Source organism: Aythya fuligula, chromosome 3 (genome assembly GCF_009819795.1).
Source record: "Aythya fuligula isolate bAytFul2 chromosome 3, bAytFul2.pri, whole genome shotgun sequence".
Lineage (NCBI taxonomy): Eukaryota > Metazoa > Chordata > Aves > Anseriformes > Anatidae > Aythya > Aythya fuligula.
Window position 1 is genome coordinate 93,036,209 of NC_045561.1, and position 24,733 is coordinate 93,060,941.

Below are 24,733 nucleotides of genomic sequence, written 5' to 3' on the forward strand. Positions count from 1 at the left end.
AGGCAAACTTGTTCTTTCTTTAGTGCAAGAGAACAAATAAGATGACCTCTTTGAGGCTCTTCCAAGTCTATTGCCACCTTAGATTTCTGATATTCTACAGGTTTTGCATACAAAATCTTAAATCCCTATGTCCCATTATGATTAACTACCAGAAGATGAAATGATCTAAAATAGAAAATGTATCCTACTACTACGTGCTGTATTTTACACTATCATACATAGTGTCACTGTTACTTTTCTATCTATCTCCTTTAACATGCTCAAATGCGGGCTGTTATTTTAAAATACAAAACTCAGAAACTTGGAGTTGGGAAAATGCTTAAAAATGTTAAACTAAATGCTAAATTAAAACAGTTTACTCCAAAATGCTAAACTAAAATAGTTTACTTGGCTGAAGCCCCTGCACAATATCAAATTCTATTAAAATATGACCTATCTTTACAGACCAAACTGGAAGAAGCTCTTAATTTAGCAATGGAGTTCCACAACTCACTTCAAGATTTCATCAACTGGCTTACTCAGGCAGAGCAAACTCTAACTGCAGCTTCTCGGCCAAGTCTTATCTTGGACACTGTCTTGTTTCAAATTGATGAACACAAGGTATGTAAAGAAACAGATGTGTAATGTTTTTCTCCAGTTCTGCAGAGATACTTTAACAATGTTCAAACAAACCCTGTAACACTAGCACTTAGAAACATTTATTTTGTTTAAAATTGCATTTTATAGTCTTGCTACATCATTCCTTATCAGACTGGTTTTTTCGGTGTTTATCCAGCATATGAGCAACATAGTGTTTAGAGTAATTTTCTACTTTTTTTCCCAAGGTTTTTGCCACAGAGGTGAATTCTCATCGTGATCAGATCATAGAACTGGACAAAACTGGAACCCATTTGAAATACTTCAGCCAGAAACAGGATGTTGTCCTTATTAAGAATCTGCTGATTAGCGTACAGAGTAGATGGGAAAAAGTAGTCCAACGCTTAGTTGAAAGGGGAAGAGCTTTGGATGATGCAAGGAAACGAGCCAAACAGGTAATCGAACAACAGCTGTTGTACAATTCTTTGAACTTAGCTGAAATTACAACCAGACTCTTGAAGTATATGGTGCTTTAAAGCACACTTTCATGTAAGTCTGGGTTAGTGTAACAGGCTCTCGGTTAGTGGAGCAATTTCAGTGATTCAATCATGGTGCACTTCATTTGGAAGGTGCAAGCTTCATTTTCAACTTGAGCAGTGACTTCTGTCTGCAGTACGGGATGGTTTGAAAGAAGAAAGTTAGTGTGGCTTCCAGATGTAGATTAGTAGTGCCATCTGTCCTCAAAAAGAAGTTACACAATCGATCCCTTAGCTATTAAAGAACATGTCAAACCCCTATTAGTAGTCTGTGAGAATATTGCTTTGCATTTTCTTCTTGGGTTTACATTTTGCCCTAGTTAATACACATGATTTCTTCGATTTCTTTTGGTAGTTACTAGACCATTATCTCCCGTGTGGTAAGATTTCTGCGTTTATATCCTTACAAACCCAGAGAGGTTTTTACAGACTTCTCACCAGGGAGCATTAATTTTTTTCCTTAGACTCATGTTTCCCTCACTGAAGAACATAAATGATAAGATGCAAAATGTGTGAGAGGAATGTAATATATTGAAACATCAATAGGAAGTTCGAGCTTTTTTTAATCACATAGAGCTTTGGTTATGTTCACAGCCAAACCACATTCTCATGTTCGCTGTTACTGCCACGCAGCTCATAGAGTAAGAACTCTTCTGAGCAATAAATTAGGCCATAAACCAATCAAACATTATTCATTTTCCGGCAGTTTCTGTTGTGCATTCACACACGTGGCTGTTCTGCAATGAGATGGACAGTAGAGAAAATTACATCCCTGCATCCATTTACAGAGCTGAATACAATGAGTTGTATTCATTTAGGATAACAACTATCTGTACAGAGCAGGGGAGGAATACTTATGCCTGATCCACAGCCCTGAACACCAGGGTCCTAGAGACTTAACAGTTTTCTGAACTGGTTTCTTGTACTTTCATGTGTAGGCAGCCCAGGCAAGAAAAATTTTCCAGAGGCATGGAGAGAGAAATGACAGGCTTGGAAAAATCCTGTCCCAAAGGGCTGCCACTTTGTGAAAGCTGGTTGAATCTCGACTCTTTCCCTGCTTCCTTCCCTGAAGCACTGTTGTTGTTGAGAAAGGAAGGAAGATCAAGAATCTGTTCTGTGCCCGTCGAGATAGTACTTGATATAATGAGAGCATTTATGAACGTCTCAGGGAAAATCTTGGGCAATCATCCAGGCAGTTCTCTCCAGTGATTTACAGCTGTCATCCCATGCAGGCAATAGCTAAATCCCATTCTTGATGTATTTTGTATTCATTACTAAGAAGGTAGGAATCTAAGTGACCAACACATCAACAGAAGTTACCATTGTGTCTGTGAAACATGCACACTAGGCATAGAGATTATGTACATTAAAAATTGCTAAAAAGGAGGCTAAGTTCAGTGGAACCCATGGTTGGGCCAGTCCCTCTTTGAGAAGCCTGGGAGAAAAATCGCACCAAACCTTTCCCAGGGTTTTGGTACTTGTTTGGCCTGTGAAGAACTAGTCAGGGTTTAATGTTTATGAACTGTTTCATGCACCAGTGCATTTTTACATCTATGCAAATCTCCCTTTCCTGCAGTTCCATGAAGCCTGGCACAAACTTATGGAGTGGCTGGAAGAATCTGAGAAATCTCTGGACTCTGATCTTGAAATTGCAAACGATCCTGACAAAATAAAGATGCAGCTTGCGCAGCATAAGGTAAGTCGTGACTGATGAAATGCAAGATGCCCACGGAGATGTAAGTCTCAACCTTGTACTGTTCAGTCAGCAAAGGAAGTAAACTTATGGCCTCGCTACAATGAAGAGTTTGTTAGCATTGAATTAAATGGTGGCGTGTTACAGGTGGGGAGTCAACAGAGCTCTTAACAGAACCTGGTCTGTGGTAGAATGGTTAATGACGAAGAGGAAAGACATAAAAATACAGCACCAGGGAAACTTTAAAAGAGGAATCTCTGAAGAGCTTATAGGCTTTTTTTTTTCAGTCCTTACAACACAAACTTACCATCCAGTTACTTTGTTTGGTATTTTCCTTTTAATATTACAGGACTACCTCAAAAATAAAAAACAATCTTGCATTTTTATCGACAGCTGCTTTTTAAGTCAAGTAGAAGTAATAATGAAGTCCTCCATAAAGTACAGTGATACTGTTAGTAGAAAAGGTAGTTTCTCTGTATAGGATTAAAAATTCCAGGACCACCTTTCCACAAATGCAGCTACGGAGGAGAAAGTGTAAAAATCTCTGCCATTGACATGGCTTTTCAAACAAAAAAAAGTTGATGTAAAAATGAAGGAAGCTCTACAGTTATAGCAGACAGAAAAAAATGAAGGACAGACAAAGCTTCATTTTTACTTTTGTAAACAGCCTAAAATAATGTATTAGGGAAGATTCAAGTGGGTGACATAGAATCTTCAGAGACAGGCTGTGTCTAAAGATTTATCTTGGAGCAGTTTCATCAGAGACAAGTATTGAAATATCACTTATTTTTCTGGATTTTGGCATATATTTACTTTTACTTTTCATGTTGACTTTAGAGTACTGCATTTATTTCTGTTATTTCATTCTGCACAATACCTAAGGTTTTGCATCTCAGCTCTCTACACCCTCTGTGTGTAGTTTCTGATAATTGCTTTTACCTCTGATAAGTTTTTACCCTGAGCATTAATGATTGGTTACTGCATCAGTCTGCTGCACATTTTTATCATCTCTCAGCTTCCATGATGATATAAGTATTTTTTATCAAACAGGATAATAATATTCTACTTTATATGGGGAAGTTGGCTGCAGGTCAAACAAAAATAGTTTTACCTACGTTTGGTGTTAAAACTTTTAGATAAAACCTGCATTAACATTCTGTTATGCTAACTCTGCAATTTCAGTTTGTTCTGGGCTAGGTGGTGTTGCCAGAACTTGAAGTCAGCTCTGAGGATTTAGAAAAACCTCTATTAAGATCTTCTTTCTTGTATTGTCTGACTCTATCAATCTTTTAATCCTTCCACTCCTTTTTTTTTTTTCTTTCTTCTTTATATAAAAAGTTCAAACTCCTCACAAGTATGGTGAACACATTGTGACTTAGCTTTGAGGTCCTTTTTGGCCCTGGAGATTGACACACTGTCTTAATTCTCCTCCTCTCTTCTGAAGTTTTAAACTTGATAGCCTACTTGTTCTCTGTACCTACAGCAGTACATTTTATGAGCCCAAACTTCCTCAAACAGGCTGTCAGATTCATCAGTTCCCCCAGTGACAGATTTTCTCCAGGTTCTTTTCGTATAGCATACCTGCAGAGAATAGCTGGTTAAATTGCTTGAATCTCCTTTAGTATAAGGAATGGGCTGGAACATAGCATGGGGGCATTAGGATTGAAACTGGTTATTCGGAGCAAAAAGATGAATGTATACCAGAGAGGGAGTTTGCTGAACTCTGTGACTTTAAACTTCAAACAACCCCCCCCAAGAAATCAACTCAATTGTTTTTTAACGAGCTGTCAAACCTCCCAACACTGCAATGTCCTTCCTTGTATTTTGAATCTTTTCCTTCCACTCCCACATAGACCCTCTTTTGTCTGTCTTTGTCTTTTCTGTCCAGCCTTGAAGGTTTCCTTGCTCCATTTAGCTAGTGATTTTACTATCTAAACCGAGTGTGTGCTGTGTGTGTGCTGTAAGCAATGATTTGGACTCACTCTTTGCCAGTTGTTACTGCCAAAAAAAAAAAAATGCCCCGAAAGAGAAAAGCCAAGATATGTTTTCTTTCTCACTCATATCTAGTGCACTGCCAGGGACTTTTGGGGGGTTATTCATGGTCTGTTTATCTGAAATTTTTCCTCATTTTTAGAAGTCAGGAGTGGAAAATCCCTTACTAGCTTAGCCAATCCAGTCCCGCACTAATGCTGAATGTTCCTTACAGTACATTTATGTGAACCTAACTGATTCTATCTGTATGGTCTTGCCTGTCTTCATTAGAAGAAGATAAATAATTAATTATTGAGATTTCATTCATCTCTTGGCAGCTAAAATGTCTTAAACCAAAATCTACTCTCAGCTATACCTCTGTGAAATCGAATTCAAGTAGATTTGGTACAGTGTGTGCAGTGCCTCAAAGAGTGAATTGACTGCAACCCTTTGTTCACCTTTAAATCTGTTTTTAATATATGCTCCTCCCCTGACAACAATTTCATTGTGTTTCTTTGTGCAAATCAAGAAACGTTGTGCATGTAGCTTTAAGTAGTTAATGAACCCCATCAAACAACGGGAGCACTAATGTGTGCGTCATTTGTTTTGAAGAAACTCTTATAAGGATCTGGTTATTTTAATTTTGAAAAGGCTTTTTATTTCTGTAACAGTTCGAGGTTGACAATGGTGTTTGTATTCTTTCTTAAAACACGATTCCTTGTTTTATGTGAGGAAAATGAAAGGACAATAGGGAGATACTCGATTACAAAACAATTGCTGATTTTTTTTAATAGATTCTAAACCTCAGTTCCCTCTGGACCCTGAAATAACCATAAAATCAGGACAGGGCAGTATTGAGTAAGATTTAAATAAGGAACCTTGAATCACCCTAGGTAAAGTTAGCGTACCATCCCCATGTCACAACCCAATGCCTCATACTTCACGCACCTCCACTGCATCTGAGCTTTCCCTGGTGTGAATTCACATCTAAAATGAGCAGATGGCTGTGTGAGCGGATAGGAAAGCTGGTGAAAGAGGCATGAGCTACCACGGCACAGGCTAGTGCAGAGCAGCTGGGAACAGCTTGCAAGTTGGAGATGAGCAGTCGTGCATGTGCTGGCAGTGACCATGTAAAGTCTTTGCAAGCTTTATGTGCCCTCAGGAATTATTAAGAATTTTAACTGGTAATCATTTCCATGCTGGATTTTATGATATTAAACATCGCTCTGAGAATCAGGTGGAAAACCATTTTAGCAAACATTGAGCAATAACTCTTTCGGCCTGGTATTTTTTATTATTTTTTTAATTAAAAAATTAAAAATAAATAAATGTCTATATATGAAGTTTCTAACGCAACGTTTGGATTTTTTTATACTGTTTTCCTACTAGCAGTTCATGAAGGTGTGAATTAAAGCACTTCAAGCATTACTACCATTCATGAGCTACTGTGTAAAGTTGGTTTTATCCTTTGGTAGTGTTCAGTTACTTCATTATTTACTCTGTCATTCTGTTGACTTCTCTGCTGATATCAGAAGTTTCTGTATGTTCCTCTGCGCCTGTGCAAAGCTTCTGGAAGCTCTGTGCAGCAGGAGCAGTCAGAGCAGGCTGGCAAATGCAGCTGCTGTGTCACCATCACTCTTCCAGAGTTCCTGGATTACAGTAACCTGTTTATGATCATGACTTCCAACCCAAACTGTGTTGTTTGGGAAGCCATCTGGCTGCTTCTTGTACCTAAATCTGTATATTTTTGGCATACAGTTCTTCCCAATTGTAGTAGGCTTCAGTCTTAGGAAGGTTAAATGGTCATGGATGGAAGAAGTTCCCCATTTTGTTCACACTGAGATAAAACAGAGTAATGTTTGTCGCCTCCAGGGTGCTCTGCGCTACTTTGAAATCTTAAAATACATAAATGTAGTGTGAAGAGTGCTCAGTTCATAGTTCCCAAACTAGAAGCCCTTTCACATTCTTCTGAACAGCCAAGGCAGCCTCTTACTGAAATTTAGGTTTTAGGAATTATGGTAAGACAGGAACCATCCCTCTTTGAGGGAGGAGTTTCCTAGAGTTGTTCCTGTAGGTGTAGAGCTGTTTCTTTTCGCAGAGAGGGATGAAAGGCATGGCCTCTGCTAGCATCAAGCTTTGTAGAATTTCAGCTACACTGTGTGGCACTAGCAAACTAAAAACTTAGCATTAAGCTTAACATTTTCTTGCAGCAACATTGATTATTTACATTGCAAATGATATGGCAAAAATTGATTAACTGTGGACTGTAAGTAGTTGATGCTATATGGGTGTTTTCTTTTTCTTCCATGTTTATAGGAATTCCAGAAATCTCTTGGTGCCAAACACTCTGTGTATGATACCACAAACAGGACTGGACGCTCCTTGAAAGAGAAGACTACTTTGGCCGATGACAATCTGAAACTTGATGATATGCTGAGTGAGCTAAGGGATAAATGGGACACAATTTGTGGAAAATCAGTAGAAAGGTAAATGAAAGCCAATCTAATTATTGAGCAGATAAGAATAAGGCTTACAAGAATTCTTCAGGCTTCTGTTTCGGCTTCTGTTGCACAGAAGTAAAACCAGAGTGGCTAGCGTGTCTCATAATTAAGAGTGGGAGGGAGGGGGAGAGGAACAGATGAGCGTTCCTCATCTGTTTGAGGAACCTTCTTTGTGCTGGTCAGTACAGACTGGATAAAGCCCCATTAACCTAATTGGTAAATTCCCACTTGAGCGGTGTCTCCTACGTGTCTGCCTCAGGAGCCACTGTGTCTGAGGGCAGCATGGGGAAGCCAGGAGAATGTTGCCTCTTTCGGAGACAGCAGAACGTGTGCATTGCCTGGGACTGTTCAGAGCCCCAAGAAGCATTGTGTTCATCCCACTGCAGACCTACGCTTTTGTTTTTTTTTCCCCACTATTTAAAAGGGGAAAGAAACACTAATTTAGAGCTCTTGTTTGTTAGCATTTTATGCTGAAAATTTTTTCCTTATGATTTTTAACGAAGTTTATCCTTTTTGTTGTGTTCATTTTTTCCCCCCAGACAAAATAAACTAGAGGAAGCCCTGTTATTCTCAGGACAATTTACTGATGCTCTGCAAGCTCTCATTGATTGGTTATACAAAATTGAACCCCAGCTAGCAGAAGATCAGCCAGTACATGGAGACATTGATTTAGTGATGAACCTGATTGACAATCACAAGGTAATTCCAAATAGATTCTCCTTTTTTAATTTTTAGACTGCTCATAAGTGTAGTCTTTTAATGCTAATTCATTTTTTGGCTATTCTGTAATTTTAGAAACGCGGAATATTTTTATGACATAAACATGTTGACAATGGAAAATGCTATAAAACAGACTTGGAAGCAAGGAACTTGTTAATAACTCGTTGGCACCAATTAGCATTGAGATACTCAATTTAATGCTGCTATCTTGTGTATTTATAAATATGTCAAGAAGCACAACTGTGCATTTATGAATGTGTGTATATGGAAAGAAGTGTCAAAATTGATTTTACTGGAAATCTTTTGGGGAAGAAGAGAAAGGGTTTTATTCAGTACATCTGCTAACCAAATGTCCAGTGCAGTTGTTGTGACTCCAGCAGCCTTTCTGAAAAGGCAGCAGTGAGCATTTCAAACCTGCAGAGCTGCTGCATATTCACAGAGAAAAGCAGTTGCAGTGCTTAAGTCGTGCATGGGAGTACACAACTAGACGACGACGACCCAGGAAACCTACACTGGCTGCAGTATTTTGTCAGTGAAGTGTCTTTGAAGAAGGGAGCATGTAGGGGATCTAGGGCTGCACCTCTGAATCGCAGTTCTGGAGTTCTGTTCAGTATGTCAGAAGAAATGGCTGTTGAAGTTACTACTAGTGACAGGGTTAGAGCACTGGAGTCTGGGAGGCTTACAGGATGAAGGTCTCCCTCTTCTTCCACCAGTGACTTCCAGTATCCAAACACTGCTTGGTGAGAAGACAGCTTTGTCTCTTGTGAGGAAAAAAGTATCTAGAAATGCAGGTTATCTATAAAAATTACCCTGAAATGTACTAGAATTGCTTCTGAAGTCCAAATGCATAGCATAACTACATCATAGTCAGTGGCACAAGATTTGCAATTTACATTTTGTCTTACTTCCTTTTAAGAGGTTCCTTTGTGAAAATGGAGCTTGTTCCAGCCATGAATGTGAACATACTCTCACATAAATATATGAATACGTACAGATTTACAGCCCTACAGCCTGACCCCCAGATGAAGTTTTATTTCTGTTTTTATGATTTTTCAACCTTCTCCTTGATTGTTTGCAGTTTATCTGATCTTTTTTTGTGCTGTGGCAGTCTTGCACATTCATCACTGTGTCAGATCAATTGCTTTGATAAAGAGCTTAAAGCCAGTGTGGTAAGAAGGCTGGATTTCCCATGCATTGCATCAGGATGCGTTGTTCCCAGGATCTGCCTGACATTTCCCTCCTAGATTCCAGTTTCATTAGGATAGGGTGTAAATATCTTCATATGAAATCTAGTGAGCAGAACTTGTGCATTTTGTGTCATTTGCACTTACCATGGACTGAACTATGCATTTAATATTTTGATATATTCTTATAACCAGTAGGCTTTTTGTCGTTTTCTGTAATTGTTATCATTATGTGTTATAATTACATTATTGAATTAAATATTCCAAACATATTTGGTGGTCCTAGGTTTTCCAGAAGGAGCTGGGAAAAAGAACAAGCAGTGTGCAGGCTCTGAAGCGCTCTGCCAGAGAGCTGATAGAAGGCAGTCGAGATGACTCCTCCTGGGTCAAAGTCCAAATGCAGGAGCTAAGCACCCGCTGGGAGACAGTTTGTGCCCTGTCAGTATCCAAGCAAACGCGACTGGAACAGGCTCTCCGACAGGTAAAAGAGTGCTGCTGATTCCACATCTCCTATAGGTCAAGCAGAGAAAATACTGCACAGTGTAGTTGAAAAAAATCATTTCATTTTCACTTCATGTCATTCCATTTCGTTCAATTTCATTTGAAAACATTCATTTTCTTGTTCATGCGTTGTTTACCTTGTCTTTGCCCCCTTACCACAACACATAAATAATACCTGTTAGTACTTATTATTACTATTAGTAGTAGTCTATACCACAAATGAAAACCAAATGTTTCAAAAGCCTTACCATCTAAGGAAATCACTGAAGTTACAGACAAGCATGAAGTTTGATTAAGAACTATGACCCCCTCACAGGAAGCTGGAGATTGCAGTCATGCTTATGCCCTTTGTGCCTTATTAGAAAGAAGTAAATTTATGTACTAAAAACTTGTTTACATTGGCACAATTACAGAAGAAATTGAGCTGTGCTGAGTGCACTCAAGAACCAGAGCAGTCTATCCGTGTCAGTATTGGCAGGTACCAGTCCCAGATGAACAGGCCCATCTGTATTGGTTGCAGACCTGAGATGTCTGCGCTGCTCGCGCAGACATACAGCTTGGGTTGATGCTAGCTTGAGGTTCCAGTAACAGTGATGTATCCACTGCGTACAGGATTCCTGCCCTGCTTTTCCTAGGGTGCTGTGTTTGCCCATCTACCTGGTATCTCAGCAGGAACAACTCTGAGCTACCTCAAACACTGATTGTGTCTGATTGTGGCTGTGCCCAAAGGTGCGACTTTCTTGTTCTTTCCAGTCTTGAAAGGGTCAGTCACTAACAGGCTGTCGGTTAATTTTGCTTAACCAGTGATTTAGGCTATGCAGAAAATACAGTTCTCATCTCTCCAGCTGGTCCATGAAAGCACGTCCCATGTAATTTGTCAGCATAAAGGCATGACATTCTCAACTGAGCTGCAAATACACTATAAATCAGATAGCTAAAAGCATGAGCAGGCTTTTAGGCTTCCTATAATTTTTTGGGAAGCATGAGATATTTTTATGGTTATGAAAATGTAGTACTGTATATCACTGACTTTTTAATGGAAAGTTAATGTGCCAGTACTGCTGCGTGATTAATGGCTCCAAATCTGGGCTCAGTCTCCTTGTGTAAGCTGCAGCGTGTCTGTCAGGTCCCCTCATCAGTGACCGTGACTTCTTGTGTTTAACAGGCAGAGGAATTCCACTCTGTTGTTCACGTCCTCCTGGAGTGGTTGGCAGAGGCTGAGCAGGCTCTTCGCTTCCACGGGGTCCTTCCAGATGATGAGGAGGCCTTGCGTACCCTGATAGACCAGCACAGGGTAAGTAAGAAAGTGAAGAGGGTCTCTTTGTTCTAATAATCTACTAGAATGTAAAGGAAAGGAGGCAGAGTTTATCTCATGTAATCACATCTAGCATCCAAGGTTTGTTTTTGCAGCTCTTTCTATTGAGAAAATTAGAAATTGAATGAATTTTGGTGCCCATTCTTGTGTTGGGCTGTTGTTTGAGTCAGATTAGCTTATTATATGAAAGTAATGGGCATTTAGGAAGTTGCTGTAATCATTTAGAGATAAATTCAAAACCCTCTGGAATATATGCTGCCTGACAATTCTAACACAGGCTGTTAGAACAGCAAAAGTATATCCATCTTCTCAGCACCATTGAGCTAAGAAGACCGTATACTTTCAAGGTCATTTGTAAATGTCAGCAGAATGATGTTGTCATCCATTAACCTCCTGTCACGGTGAAACAGCATGCTGTCATGCCTCATGTACATTAGGTACTGAAATACTGCAGTGCATTAGGTACTGCAGATACTAGATTACAGGTCACCAAACTGATTTTGCAGTAATGAAATGGGAAAGTGGCTAAGTCAGGAGCCTAACTAAAGAAATTTGGGTTCATATTTTCCCTCTCATACACGCAGGCATTTTTCATGCAGAACTTTTCCTTTTTAAGTGCAGTAGTAATAATACAAAAAATATAAAGTAAACATAAAATTGCATGTGATGTTACAGACCAGATTATAATAATAAAGAATGGTTGTTATTGCCACAAAGAAAGTTATAACCGTTACAAGCTTACAGGATGAAAAGTGGAAAAGCATCCTGTTTAAATTGAGTTAGGGAACAGTAGTACACTGAGCACACGCAGAATATGACTGCCTAACTGTTCTTAATAGGTAATTTTGAAGGTATTCAGATTGCAGCAGCATACATTTTGAAGAAGTTTTCAGATTTAATTTAGGGCCCTGAAAACTGGGTGTTACTCTTTAGCTGGCAAACATATGTAGATGTCAGTGAATGCCCATGTGGGGATGTTCACAGTAGCAACGCACTCTCTGATACAATTAAATTGGTCTTTTAGCTGCATTTCCTCTATTGCTACATTTTTTGGTTGTCTTAGTACAGAGGAAAAAGCTGAGTGAAATCTTACTTAGAAAACTGAAACATTAGAAGAAAAAAACCAACACATTGGTGGTAATGGAGTGTTAAATTTCTCCCTTTGCAATGTAGACTAACTAACAAAACATTTCTGTACAAAAGTTTGAAATCGTGCTGCCAAAACTGAAGCCAGAACTTTGAGCCTCAAACCAAAGCCGTTTGTCTCTGAGAAACCCTGTCCAGCTGGGGAGAACAATCACCAGAACAACGCAACCAAGCTCAGCGTCAGATGTGACTGCACAATACTTAAAATTTTCTAGTAGACTTTAGAAGATGTTCTGCCATCCACATTTTCTTTTTTAAAGGGCAAATAATTGACAATTGCTGTATTTCTATCTAACAAAGACTGTGGCACTGCTTCTTTGCCACTTAGTAAGCATGTATGTGAAAGGTCATTGAATGTGTGGTCTCTGTTCTTAAACTTTATTAATGTTAGCTTTTAAGGAGAAGACAAAAAGAAAAATGGTGTTTAAAACTAGTATCATATACTACATGTCTACGTTATTATGCTGTAATATTAATCTAAAAAATAGACTAGATTACTGTGAAACTATTTGCCTAAATATGAAATGTAACTTATTTTTATTACTCTGATTCTTGTAGAATAGTTTTAATGTGTTTGTATCCAGGTACCTGTTGAAAGGTTTCTTCATTAACATATTTTATCCAAATGGTCTATCTTTATGCCCATTACTTGGTATTGTTTGTTTTTTTCCTTGAACACTGCAAAAGATTTAATGATTTCTACTTAGCCAGTGAGATAAGTCACTCACCATTGTCTCAGGGACTGAACGGTGTAGCAAGATAATGCCCTGCATTAATTAATAAGGAGCATCCCATCTCCTCTCCCGTAAATATGTCTGTATCACTGGACTGCCACAGTGTTCGATACAATTGGTATCCTTTACCAAGGGAAAGCTTAATATCAAGGGAAAGCTTAACGTGTGTTGAAGAGTGTGAGATTGATTTGTTCAGGGAAAACAGTTGTTGCTATTGCCTGTTTTCTTCCTGGCCCTTGCTTCTTTTGGTAATCTGTCACTACAGCTCACCTCAACTTTTTCAGCACCATTCTGAGCTGAAATATTGTAAGATCTCATGGGGTCTTATGAGAGTAGTGCTATGATTGAGTCTTAAACTCTGACATGAAAGAAACTTAGATCAAAATTAATTAATAATGAAACCCTGGATACACAGCCTCCCTATTCCAGGCATTTAGAACAAGGTACGAGAGACTTTTTTTACACTTTTGTTTCATGATATTCTCACAGTTAATTTGTAGTGGCACAGGATAAAGTAATTATGAGTTGTAGAATCTATTTTTACAATGTTCTGGTGACTTTGAAATTTATAATATCTGACTTGGCTGATCATTAATTTCTGGAATCTAAAATAACCCGTAGTGGGGGAGAGAAAGAGAGTTAAGTTAAACTTCCAGAGACATGCTTCTGTTCTGTAGCCCAATTAAAGATCTTAAAATATAAATAAAAACAATTCCACCAAGCACTAAGAGTAGTTAGCAGTTTCAATGCAAACTTACGCAACATTTAGACATAACATAGTAGGCAGAATTGCAAAACCACTGTAGTAATAATAAGAAAAAAAGTGAACTATAGAAAGGATGGAAAACATTTTAGTCTTTTGGGTTTCCCCCCCTCACTTCAGTTCTGATCTTGCCACCCTTTCTTCTGCCAGACTCCCTAGGAACATCAGTGGCTATGAACTTGGATGGTCAGAGCTGTAAACATCCTTTTGCTTTTACAAGATTTTTCCCACATGGCAGAACCTCTGAAAACAGCTGGTTAATTAACAGCCCCTGTCTCTGTTCTCTCTGTCTCTCCTCTTTGGCTGCTGAGTTTTTCATATTTGTGTTAGTATAGCTGCTCCTGAAGTCCTCTGTCATCTTGTCTGAGCATGTAATTATAGTTGGACATTTCCAGCCTCTGTTAGGAGCCTGATAGTTTATTATGAAGAATTACTGTAACTGACAGACAAACTAAGTCTTCTGAAATGTTGCCAGTAATGATTCTAACCATTGCATGGCTGATTCACAGCGCTTCTAAAGTGCTGTGATTTTCTTTCTTTTTTAATAAGGGCATCTGTATTTCAAGTACTTACAGTATGGTGGAGTGGCAAGATAGGGTAAAGATTTTAAAGCTTCATTTAATACTTTGTGTGGAATAAGCTTTTCGAGCATTTTTTAACTTTTCTCAAAGAAACAAAACTTTCCTTTTAAAAAAAAAAATATATTTTTTTTTCTTCTTCCTCTTGTCTGGTGAATCTGTTCAGGCTTCGATTGATCCAGAGCCTTTCAGATTATGCAGAATTTATTCAGATTTCTCTTTCAACTTTTGCCAGCACCTAATTGAAACTGTTGCTTCTGATTTAGGAGTTTATGAAGAAACTGGAAGAGAAAAAGGCAGAACTGAATAAAGCAACAGGTATGGGAGAAGCTATCCTGGCTATCTGCCACCCAGACTCCATCACCACCATTAAGCACTGGATAACAATCATCAGAGCCAGGTTTGAAGAGGTCAGTACTATCTCAAACCATCTTCTTTGCAACAGTTCGCCTTTGACTGGAACATAGCTGACTACTAACATGGTAGTTGTACTGGGAGGAAATGATCCAGCTGTTAAGAACTAAACATTTAAAATACCCACAGTGATGAATGTGAATACCATACTTCCCCAGGTTTTATTTTAAAACTTATAGGCCTTTAAGAATTAAAGCAGATGGTCAAGCTTCTTTGTTTGTATGTATTAAAGGAAATAGTGCCTGACACTTCCTATCTGAGAAAAGCCAATAGTTTCTAGGAAGAGAAATCTAAAAGTTACAAAGGAAAAAAAAAGAAAACAAGGCAAACTTGAAGCATTTTCTAATTGCATTAAGGAGGCTTTGAATACAACATGTTCTTAATCTAGGAGATTTCCAAATCATTCAAGTGGCTACAAGTAAGTCTCAGAGGGTGCACCAAACTCTTAGTTGCTAAAGTGCATTTTTGTGTGTTCATTAAGTTTAAAGAAAAACTTTATAAATCCTGCTGTTAGCAAAGTATGGCTTCAGGAGTGTTCACGAGGAAGAAAGACCCCAGATCCTATATGATTTACCAGCTTATAAGTATGGTTTGATCAAGTTCTTAGCCTGTTACCAGAATGTGCTATTTTCTGCATGTAGTAGTACATAGACCTGAGTATTTGTGCAAAAATGTGGCTGAACTGGAAATTCTAGTTACCTAGCACATTTAGTGGTCAGCCACTACACCTAGCACCTTTGATATTGAAATATCAGTAGCACTGGGAGGAAGCTTTGGGTTTACAGTTAGCAGGGCAATTTTAAATACATTTTGAAGAATTTCAGACGTGCATGTATTGATGTGTTGGTTCTTGTATCAAGGTATTAGCATGGGCTAAACAACATCAGCAAAGACTGGCAGGAGCTCTGGCTGGACTTATTGCTAACCAGGAACTGCTGGAAGCTTTGCTGTCCTGGTTGCAGTGGGCAGAGACTACACTCACTGAAAAAGATAAAGAGGTTATCCCCCAGGAGATCGAGGAAGTTAAAGCACTTATAGCTGAACATCAGGTAAGGCATGTGAAGTGATGTGTATGTCCTACATTTTCGTCCTACACGTTCAAACAGATGCTCTCGTTCAGCTAGGCTTCATAATTAAGTGTAAATCTCCTTAGCTGTTTTCTCTCTTAATCACTGAATCATTTTTCAAACGCTCAGTTGAGTCTTCACTACATACACTATATGCTTGGAGCTTATTCAACACAGATGTGAGAAAACAACCAATAAAAACTTTAGTGCCATATTGTTCCAAAAGCAAACTTATAACTCCTTTTAAGAACAAGGATAGTAGTAACCATGTGAAATATGTGATAGTGCTGCTGGCTTAGGAGTAGTGTTGCTGTGTGGCTTTACTGATTGGTTATCTAAAATATATTTATGAAGAGGATGCTGCTAGTGCAGTGAATACTTGTAAGCTTAGCCCAGCTTAGGCACAGCAGTATCTCACTTATGTGAGCTGCAGTCTGGACAGTAGAGGAGTACTCCTGAGTTAAAAGTGTTGTACACTATCTCACCATACACAATACACAGTTTGACAAACTGTTTATAGATTTAGACTTCCTTTAACAGACAGGGCATAGAGGTTCTAACACTGCTGATTGTGTTATTATTATTTTTTACCTGCAAAACCTCTATTTTATATGTCTTTCTTGTTAGGTTGGCATTATTAATCTTTCCGTGCTGTTCTTGTAACTTTGGTGTTCTGCTATTGTGTGTGTTTTACATTCTTGTGGTCACTTCTGTGTATTGTTAATTAAAACCACCTCTATCTGATTGCAGACATTCATGGAGGAAATGACCAGAAAACAACCTGATGTGGATAAAGTTACAAAGACCTATAAAAGAAAGGCACTTGAACCCACTCCTGTACAATCTCATATTCCTGTCCTTGATAAGGGGAGAGCAGGAAGTAAGTAATGAAGTGTTTTGGGGCAGGTCATATACACCATCGTTCTGTCTACAAAGATAACTGATTACTAATAACCTAACAAGTTTGATTAGCAGCAGAATATTCTAATGAAATAGGGTGGATTTTTCTAATTATCTTGTATTTTTCATTGTGAGGGAACTTCTCATTTCTGTTTTTAAATTTTGTCCTATATTTCTTGAGTATTTATTTTTATAGTGTTCAGACTTTCCTGTGCTATTAAACTTCCAAGAGGACACACAGTGAGTCTTTGCCAACCTACCATTATTTAAAAGTGCAAACAGATTATTTTACATAAAGAGAGAGAGACAAAATTTTGCTTTTAAAGTCTGTGAAATTATATGGAACTAAGCAGAAAGTCTTCTGTTCAGTGAAGTTGAATGGAAAAGAAATCTTCAAATGAGGAAATTGCTTTTCATATTTTTAGATATACTTAACCCTTTGCATTTCATATTTGCCTGTATCTATATGGAACCTACTTCAAAAATTAGCTTGATTACTTTACAGATCTCTGTAAGGGATTTGCAAAAATTTTGTTTAGTCTGTGCAGTTTCAGTAATGCAGCAACTATTAGTTGCTATGGGCTAGGCAGAAGTTGAATACTTAAACCGCTCTGGTCCTTCCCCTGCAATGTTAAAGAAAACCTCATTAGTTGGAATCATATCAGGATTTGGTCTCCCTGTTTGTGGCAAGGAGGAGTGGTTTTAGGAGGGTCAAGTACCCTTTGTGTGAATGTTTGTTTTGTTTTAACTGGGTAAGGCTTACACTTTTTATCGTGTTTCAACAGGAAAGCGTTCCCCCACACCAGGCATATATCCGTCAGCAGCCCAGGCACAAATTGAAACCAAAAATCCACGGGTAAACCTTTTAGTCAGCAAATGGCAGCAAGTCTGGCTTCTAGCCTTGGAAAGAAGAAGAAAACTTAATGATGCTTTGGACAGACTTGAAGAGGTCAGCAATGGACTACACAGAATGCACATATTCTTTGTATAATTTTGTTTAACCTGGGTTACATTGGCAATACTTTAAGCCATCCATATTTGTTGGATGATACAGATAACTGAAAACATTGCCACATGCTTTAAAAATTGTCGTTCTCATTTTAAATGTGGGGAGGCAAGATTTTTGAGGACCTACATTAACATTTTAAATAATTAACTATTTAAAAGAACGCAGACGGTCTCTCCTTGTTTTTCTGAATTAATTGACTTCAACTGTAAGAAGTTTTCTCTTTCTCTCTCTCTCTCTTTTTTTTGTTTTAATGAAGCTGAGAGAATTCGCCAACTTTGATTTTGATATATGGAGGAAAAAGTACATGCGATGGATGAACCATAAGAAGTCTCGTGTGATGGACTTCTTTAGAAGGATTGATAAAGATCAGGATGGAAAAATAACGAGACAGGAATTTATTGATGGAATTCTTTCTTCAAGTAAGTTTTGAAATTAATTTAATGATGAACTTAGAAGAAACATCTAATTAAAACTTACTGTCTGTATGGTGTACACAATGGGGTTGATCATCTCAGGTCAGAATTCCTTTTTGAAGTCGTTAGATATGATTCATTCAAACTATAATTATTTTACTTGAAAATATTTTTAGATTGTAGAAACTCTTTCAAGTTCTAGGGAATCTTCTCTCTTAATAAGATTATAAATGGCACATTTATACTATTGGTTAATTAATGTTTACTGGTTTATTGGACTCTGACAATCGTTTCCACAAAGCAGTAGCTACTTGAACAGATTACTTGAACTGTCTTGAACAGATAGGTACTTTTCATTGATTATTCAGAATAGTAAAACATACCTCATAAAACCTACAGATAACTTCAAAACCAGTTCATGCGATTTTATGACTTTTAGTCAAGTACTTGCCAACATAGAATAGTTTCAATTATGGAAGGAAACTGGGTAATTTCTGAAACTAGTGTTTCCATGAACCATGGCCATGTTCATATGCCTGACGTTGACTCATAATAGATAAGGACCTACTACTCAACATTATCCTGTATCTTCAAATCATGGGGACTTTTTGCTTTGAGCAGTGAAGATTCAGAATTGGGTTGCTTTTAGCACCTCACGTTAAAGTTATTTGGTAGGAGAATACAGCAGTAGATGCATTTTTCCCCTGCTTTGGTAAATGCGCTAATACTGTCATGATATGTGTTTTTTGATGTTTTGCATGGATTGCCAGAAGCTGAGGGGAAAAACCCGATACAACCAAGAGGTTAAACAGTTTACTTACTTAACTCGGTTGATATAATCTTGTTTCTGCTAAATACTTGTGATTTAATTCCTGTTTCTGCTAAATACTCATGATTTAATTTCTATTTACCAACTTAAAATTTTTCTTGACCATTTTGTAGAGAATCTCTGTATGGATTAATGATCTTTTGCTGTGAACTTGATCTAAAGAAGGATTTCACAACACGCTATGCAGTTTCTGAAGTGGGAAGGCCTTGCATCCCAAATTTAATTATCATTGAAATTCTCACTTGACCTTTCCTCACTAACAGTTTATCTTGTTAATCTGTGGGTATTATATGCGCTTCGAAGGTCGAAATGTTGAAATGCGTAGTTTAATCTGTGTACTCTCTTCTGTTTCTGTCTTCAAGGCAGACTGCTATTCATTTTTAGCCAAAATCAACTGGAGATCCTGCTTTTTTTTTCAGAAAAAAATCCTTTATTCTTTTGAAAGTCACCTAATACCTGAAAACATATTAAGATTTTTGATAAAGACATTCATTGTAATGGAATAGAAAAGCCAATTTATCTATGTTGTTGTTTTTGTATTACAGAATTCCCAACAAGCCGACTTGAAATGAGTGCTGTTGCAGATATTTTTGATAGAGATGGTGATGGGTATATTGACTATTATGAATTTGTAGCAGCTCTTCATCCAAACAAGGATGCTTACAAGCCTCTCACAGATGCTGATAAAATTGAAGATGAGGTACATTCTCTGTTTTCTTAGATTGCAGTCTATTCTACTGGAGTCACATTCATTAAGAATTAATTTGATTTCTTCCCTCTCCCTCCCCCACCTATAATTTGAAGTTTGCCAGTTATATAAATTATTTTAAAATGTGATATTAGTGGGAAAGTAATCATCCAGTGGTGTTCTTTTGCAGGTTACAAGGCAGGTAGCTAAATGTAAATGTGCAAAGCGGTTTCAAGTGGAACAGATTGGGGATAACAAGTACAGGGTAAGTCTCATAAGGACCTTCTTAGTTTTTTCAGCTTAAAGATTCTTCCTCTGATATGGTTCTGCAAGGATATAGACTATATTCATATACAGGAATTTTGTATGACAATTATATGTTTTCTTACTGTAAGTTTGTCTCAGTTTCATGTGATTTTTTTCTTATTAGAACATACAGGCTAAAAATATGGAAAATGCTGCTGCATATATGTATTTTTCACTGAAACTACGGAAATCATTTTCAATGTATGGGAATTTTTAAAAGCTAACTGCATACATGTGTACATACATATAACAGCTCCTTGAAGTGCAAATTTTTTGTCTGGATACCCAAAGTGTTTATGCTGTAGCTGGTTTTCTATCATTATCATAAAAGTAATGACTGATATTTTCCTGTGGTATTGTGTTGTACTTCAAAAATCTTTAACAAAAGCGTGTTTGATCACTTCTACCCTCACTTGTCGTTTTACCAGAGCACACTGTACTTCTGAAGAAGTACAAGAAATGTGTTGGATATCCGCTGAACAATTTTAGATCACAGTAAAAAAATATCACATTGTAGAGAAAGATCTGCTACCCCTAGATTCAATAACCAGAACAATTTCAGATGAAAGACTCGATATTTGGCTAAGAAATACTAAAATGCTTGCAGGTGTTTTTTAAAAGATCACAGAAACAGCAGTGGGAAGGAAACAAAGGCCTTGAATATTCTTCAGTATTCAGTCTCCGGATAGCTAGCTACCTGCTCATCTCTGAACTAGCAACTTTATTTAGAATGTCTAATGTGTTAGTTTGCATGTGTTCTAGAGTCATGTAGAGAATTTCCTGTAAACTAATCGTGTCTTTCTTCCATTTTTCATTTCTTATCAGTTCTTCCTGGGAAATCAGGTATAAACCAGTGGAATGTGTGAAGTTTCTTTTTTTTTTTTTTTTTTTTCCCCTTTCTCTAATGCATAATGATTTAAGCTTGCAATGGTCAGTCTTCTCATCCTTTCATCTTCAGCTACTTCATTGCTGGTCAGCTGTGGTATTTCTTTAAATGCTATGGATCATTTCTTGTCTCAGGATCTCTTCTGTTCAGCACCCCCCACCTGCTTTCCTTGGCCATTTTCCTTTTTAAGGAGATTACTTTTAAAGGAACCAGATAATGATCCTTACCAGTAATTCACGTATTAAAAATCTTGGGCTTTTAAACTGCAAGTTTAGAATAACATTATTTTATCAGTTTCCAGTTTTATAGTGGAATGCTTCAAAATTCTCTGTTTTGTTTTTTTAGGCTATCAGATTAACAGCCATTCACAGTAAGCACATATGCCACTATGATACCAGTTATTTATTGCAACTCAAGGTGAAAAGTGCTTTCATTTTTAATAAAACCCCTGTGCAATCAAGCAGACTGATTAAGAACCTAATTGATTGCTGGTATATTGTAAACTAATGCAAGTGAATTATTAAATACATATTTTGGAAATTGGCAAAATAAGCTTGCTATTCCCTTTTCCAAAGTGTTTTCAAAGAGCAAATCTATAATGATTGGGCCTATTTTTAAGAATACTTGTCAGCTGGGTGATCAGTGTGTCAGGTCACAGTGGCACTATACAGGGTGTGGGGGAGCACACTGGTGTTTACTCCTGTGGCACATACAGACACACAGCTTCTTAAACTGTTAAATCGTGTTTGCCTGGTAATAATGGAAAAACCTCAGGCACTCAGTATCTACTCTCATTAGACTCTTCTTCATGTTTTTATTAAGGCAATACTGTGTGGAATCCATTCTGGATATCCTAGTGTTAAAAGCATTAGCCATTTAAAATCTAGAGATGTTGAAAATTTGGTTGCATTCTTATTTATTGACAAAGCTTGTTGAAGTATGGAAGAAAGCAGTGGATAATCTTACCACGTGCCTCAAGCGATATATCTAAGTAATTCTTTAAACTGTTTTCCACATACAGAACATGCCTTGATTTGAAAAGATTATTTGAAATTATGTTAATCCTCTTATCTGCCATCTGTACTCTCAGAACTGAGAAAAATACAGCATTTTTTGAGAGCATCTAACTCTTACTGGTGCAAAGCAGTGTGACAGTGAAAAGCACCTACAGCAAGTTGGCCAAGGTTTCTCTAGTGGCAGTGATGTCATATGGCTACTGCCAAGAGTAGGGGGTTTTGTAGCATAAACTTGGCTTTCCTTAAGTTTTTATCCTCGTGTTTTTTTACCTCTGATTTTCAGTTACGTGAAATGACACTAAATAGTGTTCAAGGAAAGTTGGTGTCCAGGCTGTTTTGAGAAGAATATAGACTAAGTTACTATTAGGAAAAATGCCTTGAGAGACATCTCTGGTATTCTCCAGAAGTCCCACTGTAGGAATTAACAGCCTAGGCAGTTTCCAAGGGATGTGGCATCCGACCCTTGTTACAGTTGCCTGATGGGGACTAAATGAAGAATTAAGTTGAAAAGGGAAAAAGAGAATGGAAAAGAAAAAGGATTTTTAGAACCACTTGAAAATACTCTCTTTAGAAACAGGCCAATGAAAGTAAACATCATCAATTTGGATGACATTTCTTCTTTAATCATTATTTTTAAAACAATTCTTTGTTATGCAAATATTGAATTAATTATTTAAAAGCCCTTACAGATAATTATCGTTTGAATGTTCTTATTTATAACAAATTTTTTTTTGTTATCAAATTAAACAGCAAGTTTGCTTTTGTTTGGTTCCTAAAAGTAATATTCCTTTAAACTTATCCTTCTCCTTGGCTTCAGTAGTACCAAACAACTAAAGTCATTTAACAAGTAGGGAGTACATCTGTGTGATTTACATTTCAAAGAATTTCAGTCTCCTTATTGGAGCAAGCAGGTACAGTTGAACTATGTGGCAGCCTTCTCCAAGGGTCAAAGGTTGTCCCAAAAATGCGTAGTTATCTCCTGTTGGTTTCAGTGAGTCCGCTGCATGTTTGCGTGTGAGAGCCCTACACTTGGCCTGATGATCTGATACCAAAAGAAATGTTTTAGTGGCGTTGGCTAAAAAATACTGAATTCTTCTGGTTAATTTTCATGAGATTGTGGGGGCAACATTTTGGACACTTTCTTTGATTCAGATTCGAACTGAGATGCTGCATACAGGTTTGGTATACGGGTTTAAAGAGCAGGACATACCTTAGGCCTGGCCATCAGCCCAAAGGAAGAATCAACTAGTACCAGAGATAGTATGGAATGGGCTTTTTGTACATCCCTGAACTGTGAACAACCTTGATGTGTAGACAGAGGAGGGAGAGTTTATAGCCAAGGACAGCTGTGATACCCAAAGATGACTCAATGCTCCTTTAATGTTCCCTTCCTCACATGTACTAGCTATGGGTGAGCAGTGTTGATGCTATACCTGAAAAAATCCCTATAACGAGTCAATTGATGGAACAGTGCAACGCTCATAATGCATTGGATTCCCAGCCCGTGTACTGATCATTTCAAGTGATACTGCCTTCCTTTCAGCTGACATCATTTAAAATTAGACTGTTGCAGAAGAGAGTGTGCTTAAGATTTTAACAATAAAATAACACAAATAGGTCTTCGTTAGTTTGCACAAATGCAGATTGTAACCAATTAAATAATATATTACTAATTGTGCTGCCTGTATGAGATCAGACGTTTGAGAATCAAGCATAAAATTAAACCAGTGATTCTTTTCTTACCACCTTGCCATCTCCTTTGGATTAACGCAGCAGCATCTGATTTGAAACCTTAACAGCTTTAATAATCTGCATAAATAAACCTTGAATTTTTGGCATTTACTAATAATCAAATATTAAAATAAACTTCTTAAAGTGTCTGATTTTTAACCTATCAGCATTGAACTGTATCTGAATGACCGAGACGCTCAGATTGTTGTTTGGTTTTCTTGCAGTTTGGTGACTCTCAACAACTACGCCTTGTTCGTATCCTGAGAAGTACGGTCATGGTGCGTGTTGGAGGTGGCTGGATGGCACTTGATGAGTTCTTAGTGAAAAATGATCCTTGCAGGGGTACGTAACAGAACTGTTGAAATGGACATGCAGATAATTATTTGGATACAGCCACCAGTCATTGTCTCAAGTAGGAGATTGAATTGTATAAAATGCCAGTTCTGTAAACAACATCTCGCTAAATGTTCCATAATGATCTGTTTTTGTAAACTTTAAATCCCATGGTTAAGATCTCTTCACTTACACTGATGTGTGTCTAGAATAACTGTGGTGTCTTCGGCACAGTTCCTCCAGTGTTAGAGTGGTGTAATTAAGAATTGAACCTAGCCCAAGTAGAGTTTATGCTTGTAAGCTGCTTGTATGACTTGGCAGAAATAACACACAGAAACATCCAATTAAAGCTTCTCAGCAAGACAGAAATGTTAAGGCCATAAATCAAAATAAGGCAGTTGAATCAAAAAGAATACAACAACAAAAAATGGCTCTGGCTGGTGGCTGCACCCACGCTTTTAGGCTCTGCCTTTGTAGCCCTCTCTTCTCGTTGGTGTTCTCCCCAGCACCACTTTGCAGAGCCCTGAGCCTTCTACAAAGCAAGTGGAAGTTGCTCTGATCAGGAGAACCTTGTGTTCTGCGGAAGCAGGGAGTGCTCTATCACCATACACGCCAGGGCATTGTACCAAAGGGATTGTTGTACTAGCCCTCAGAAACTTAACGGTGTCTTAGTTTGTCGGAAAACCTACTTCTTTAGTGGGAAAGTAGGCTCTGTCTGGCACCATTCTTGGAGGAATAAGGGGAGAGAAGAAAGAAGCCATTTCTGAAGGTAATGGAACAGATGTAAGTTAAATAATAGCCAAAATGGTAAAATTGCAGAGAATATTGTAATTACTGCATTCAGACTGAACTAACTTTGTGTAACTAGGTAATTCTATCCTCTTAAGTAGCAGCATTAAATTTATTCCAATTTACCTCTCAGG

General features: G+C 37.8%; 1 protein-coding gene across 13 annotated transcripts in view; it reads left to right on the forward strand.

The window, feature by feature from the left end:
* DST (dystonin) overlaps positions 1–24,733 on the forward strand; it is a 295,457-nt gene that overhangs the window by 262,319 nt on the left and 8,405 nt on the right. For all 13 annotated transcript variants that reach the window (XM_032183966.1, XM_032183952.1, XM_032183954.1 and 10 more), the window contains 16 exons: positions 445–600; positions 825–1,031; positions 2,689–2,808; positions 7,093–7,262; positions 7,817–7,976; positions 9,468–9,662; positions 10,848–10,976; positions 14,485–14,628; positions 15,493–15,681; positions 16,450–16,579; positions 17,385–17,548; positions 17,865–18,027; positions 19,396–19,550; positions 19,729–19,803; positions 20,670–20,687; positions 23,702–23,819. In XM_032183966.1, coding sequence (XP_032039857.1) covers positions 445–600; positions 825–1,031; positions 2,689–2,808; positions 7,093–7,262; positions 7,817–7,976; positions 9,468–9,662; positions 10,848–10,976; positions 14,485–14,628; positions 15,493–15,681; positions 16,450–16,579; positions 17,385–17,548; positions 17,865–18,027; positions 19,396–19,550; positions 19,729–19,803; positions 20,670–20,687; positions 23,702–23,819 — 2,293 coding nt within the window. The remainder of the gene's footprint in view (positions 1–444; positions 601–824; positions 1,032–2,688; positions 2,809–7,092; positions 7,263–7,816; positions 7,977–9,467; positions 9,663–10,847; positions 10,977–14,484; positions 14,629–15,492; positions 15,682–16,449; positions 16,580–17,384; positions 17,549–17,864; positions 18,028–19,395; positions 19,551–19,728; positions 19,804–20,669; positions 20,688–23,701; positions 23,820–24,733) is intronic.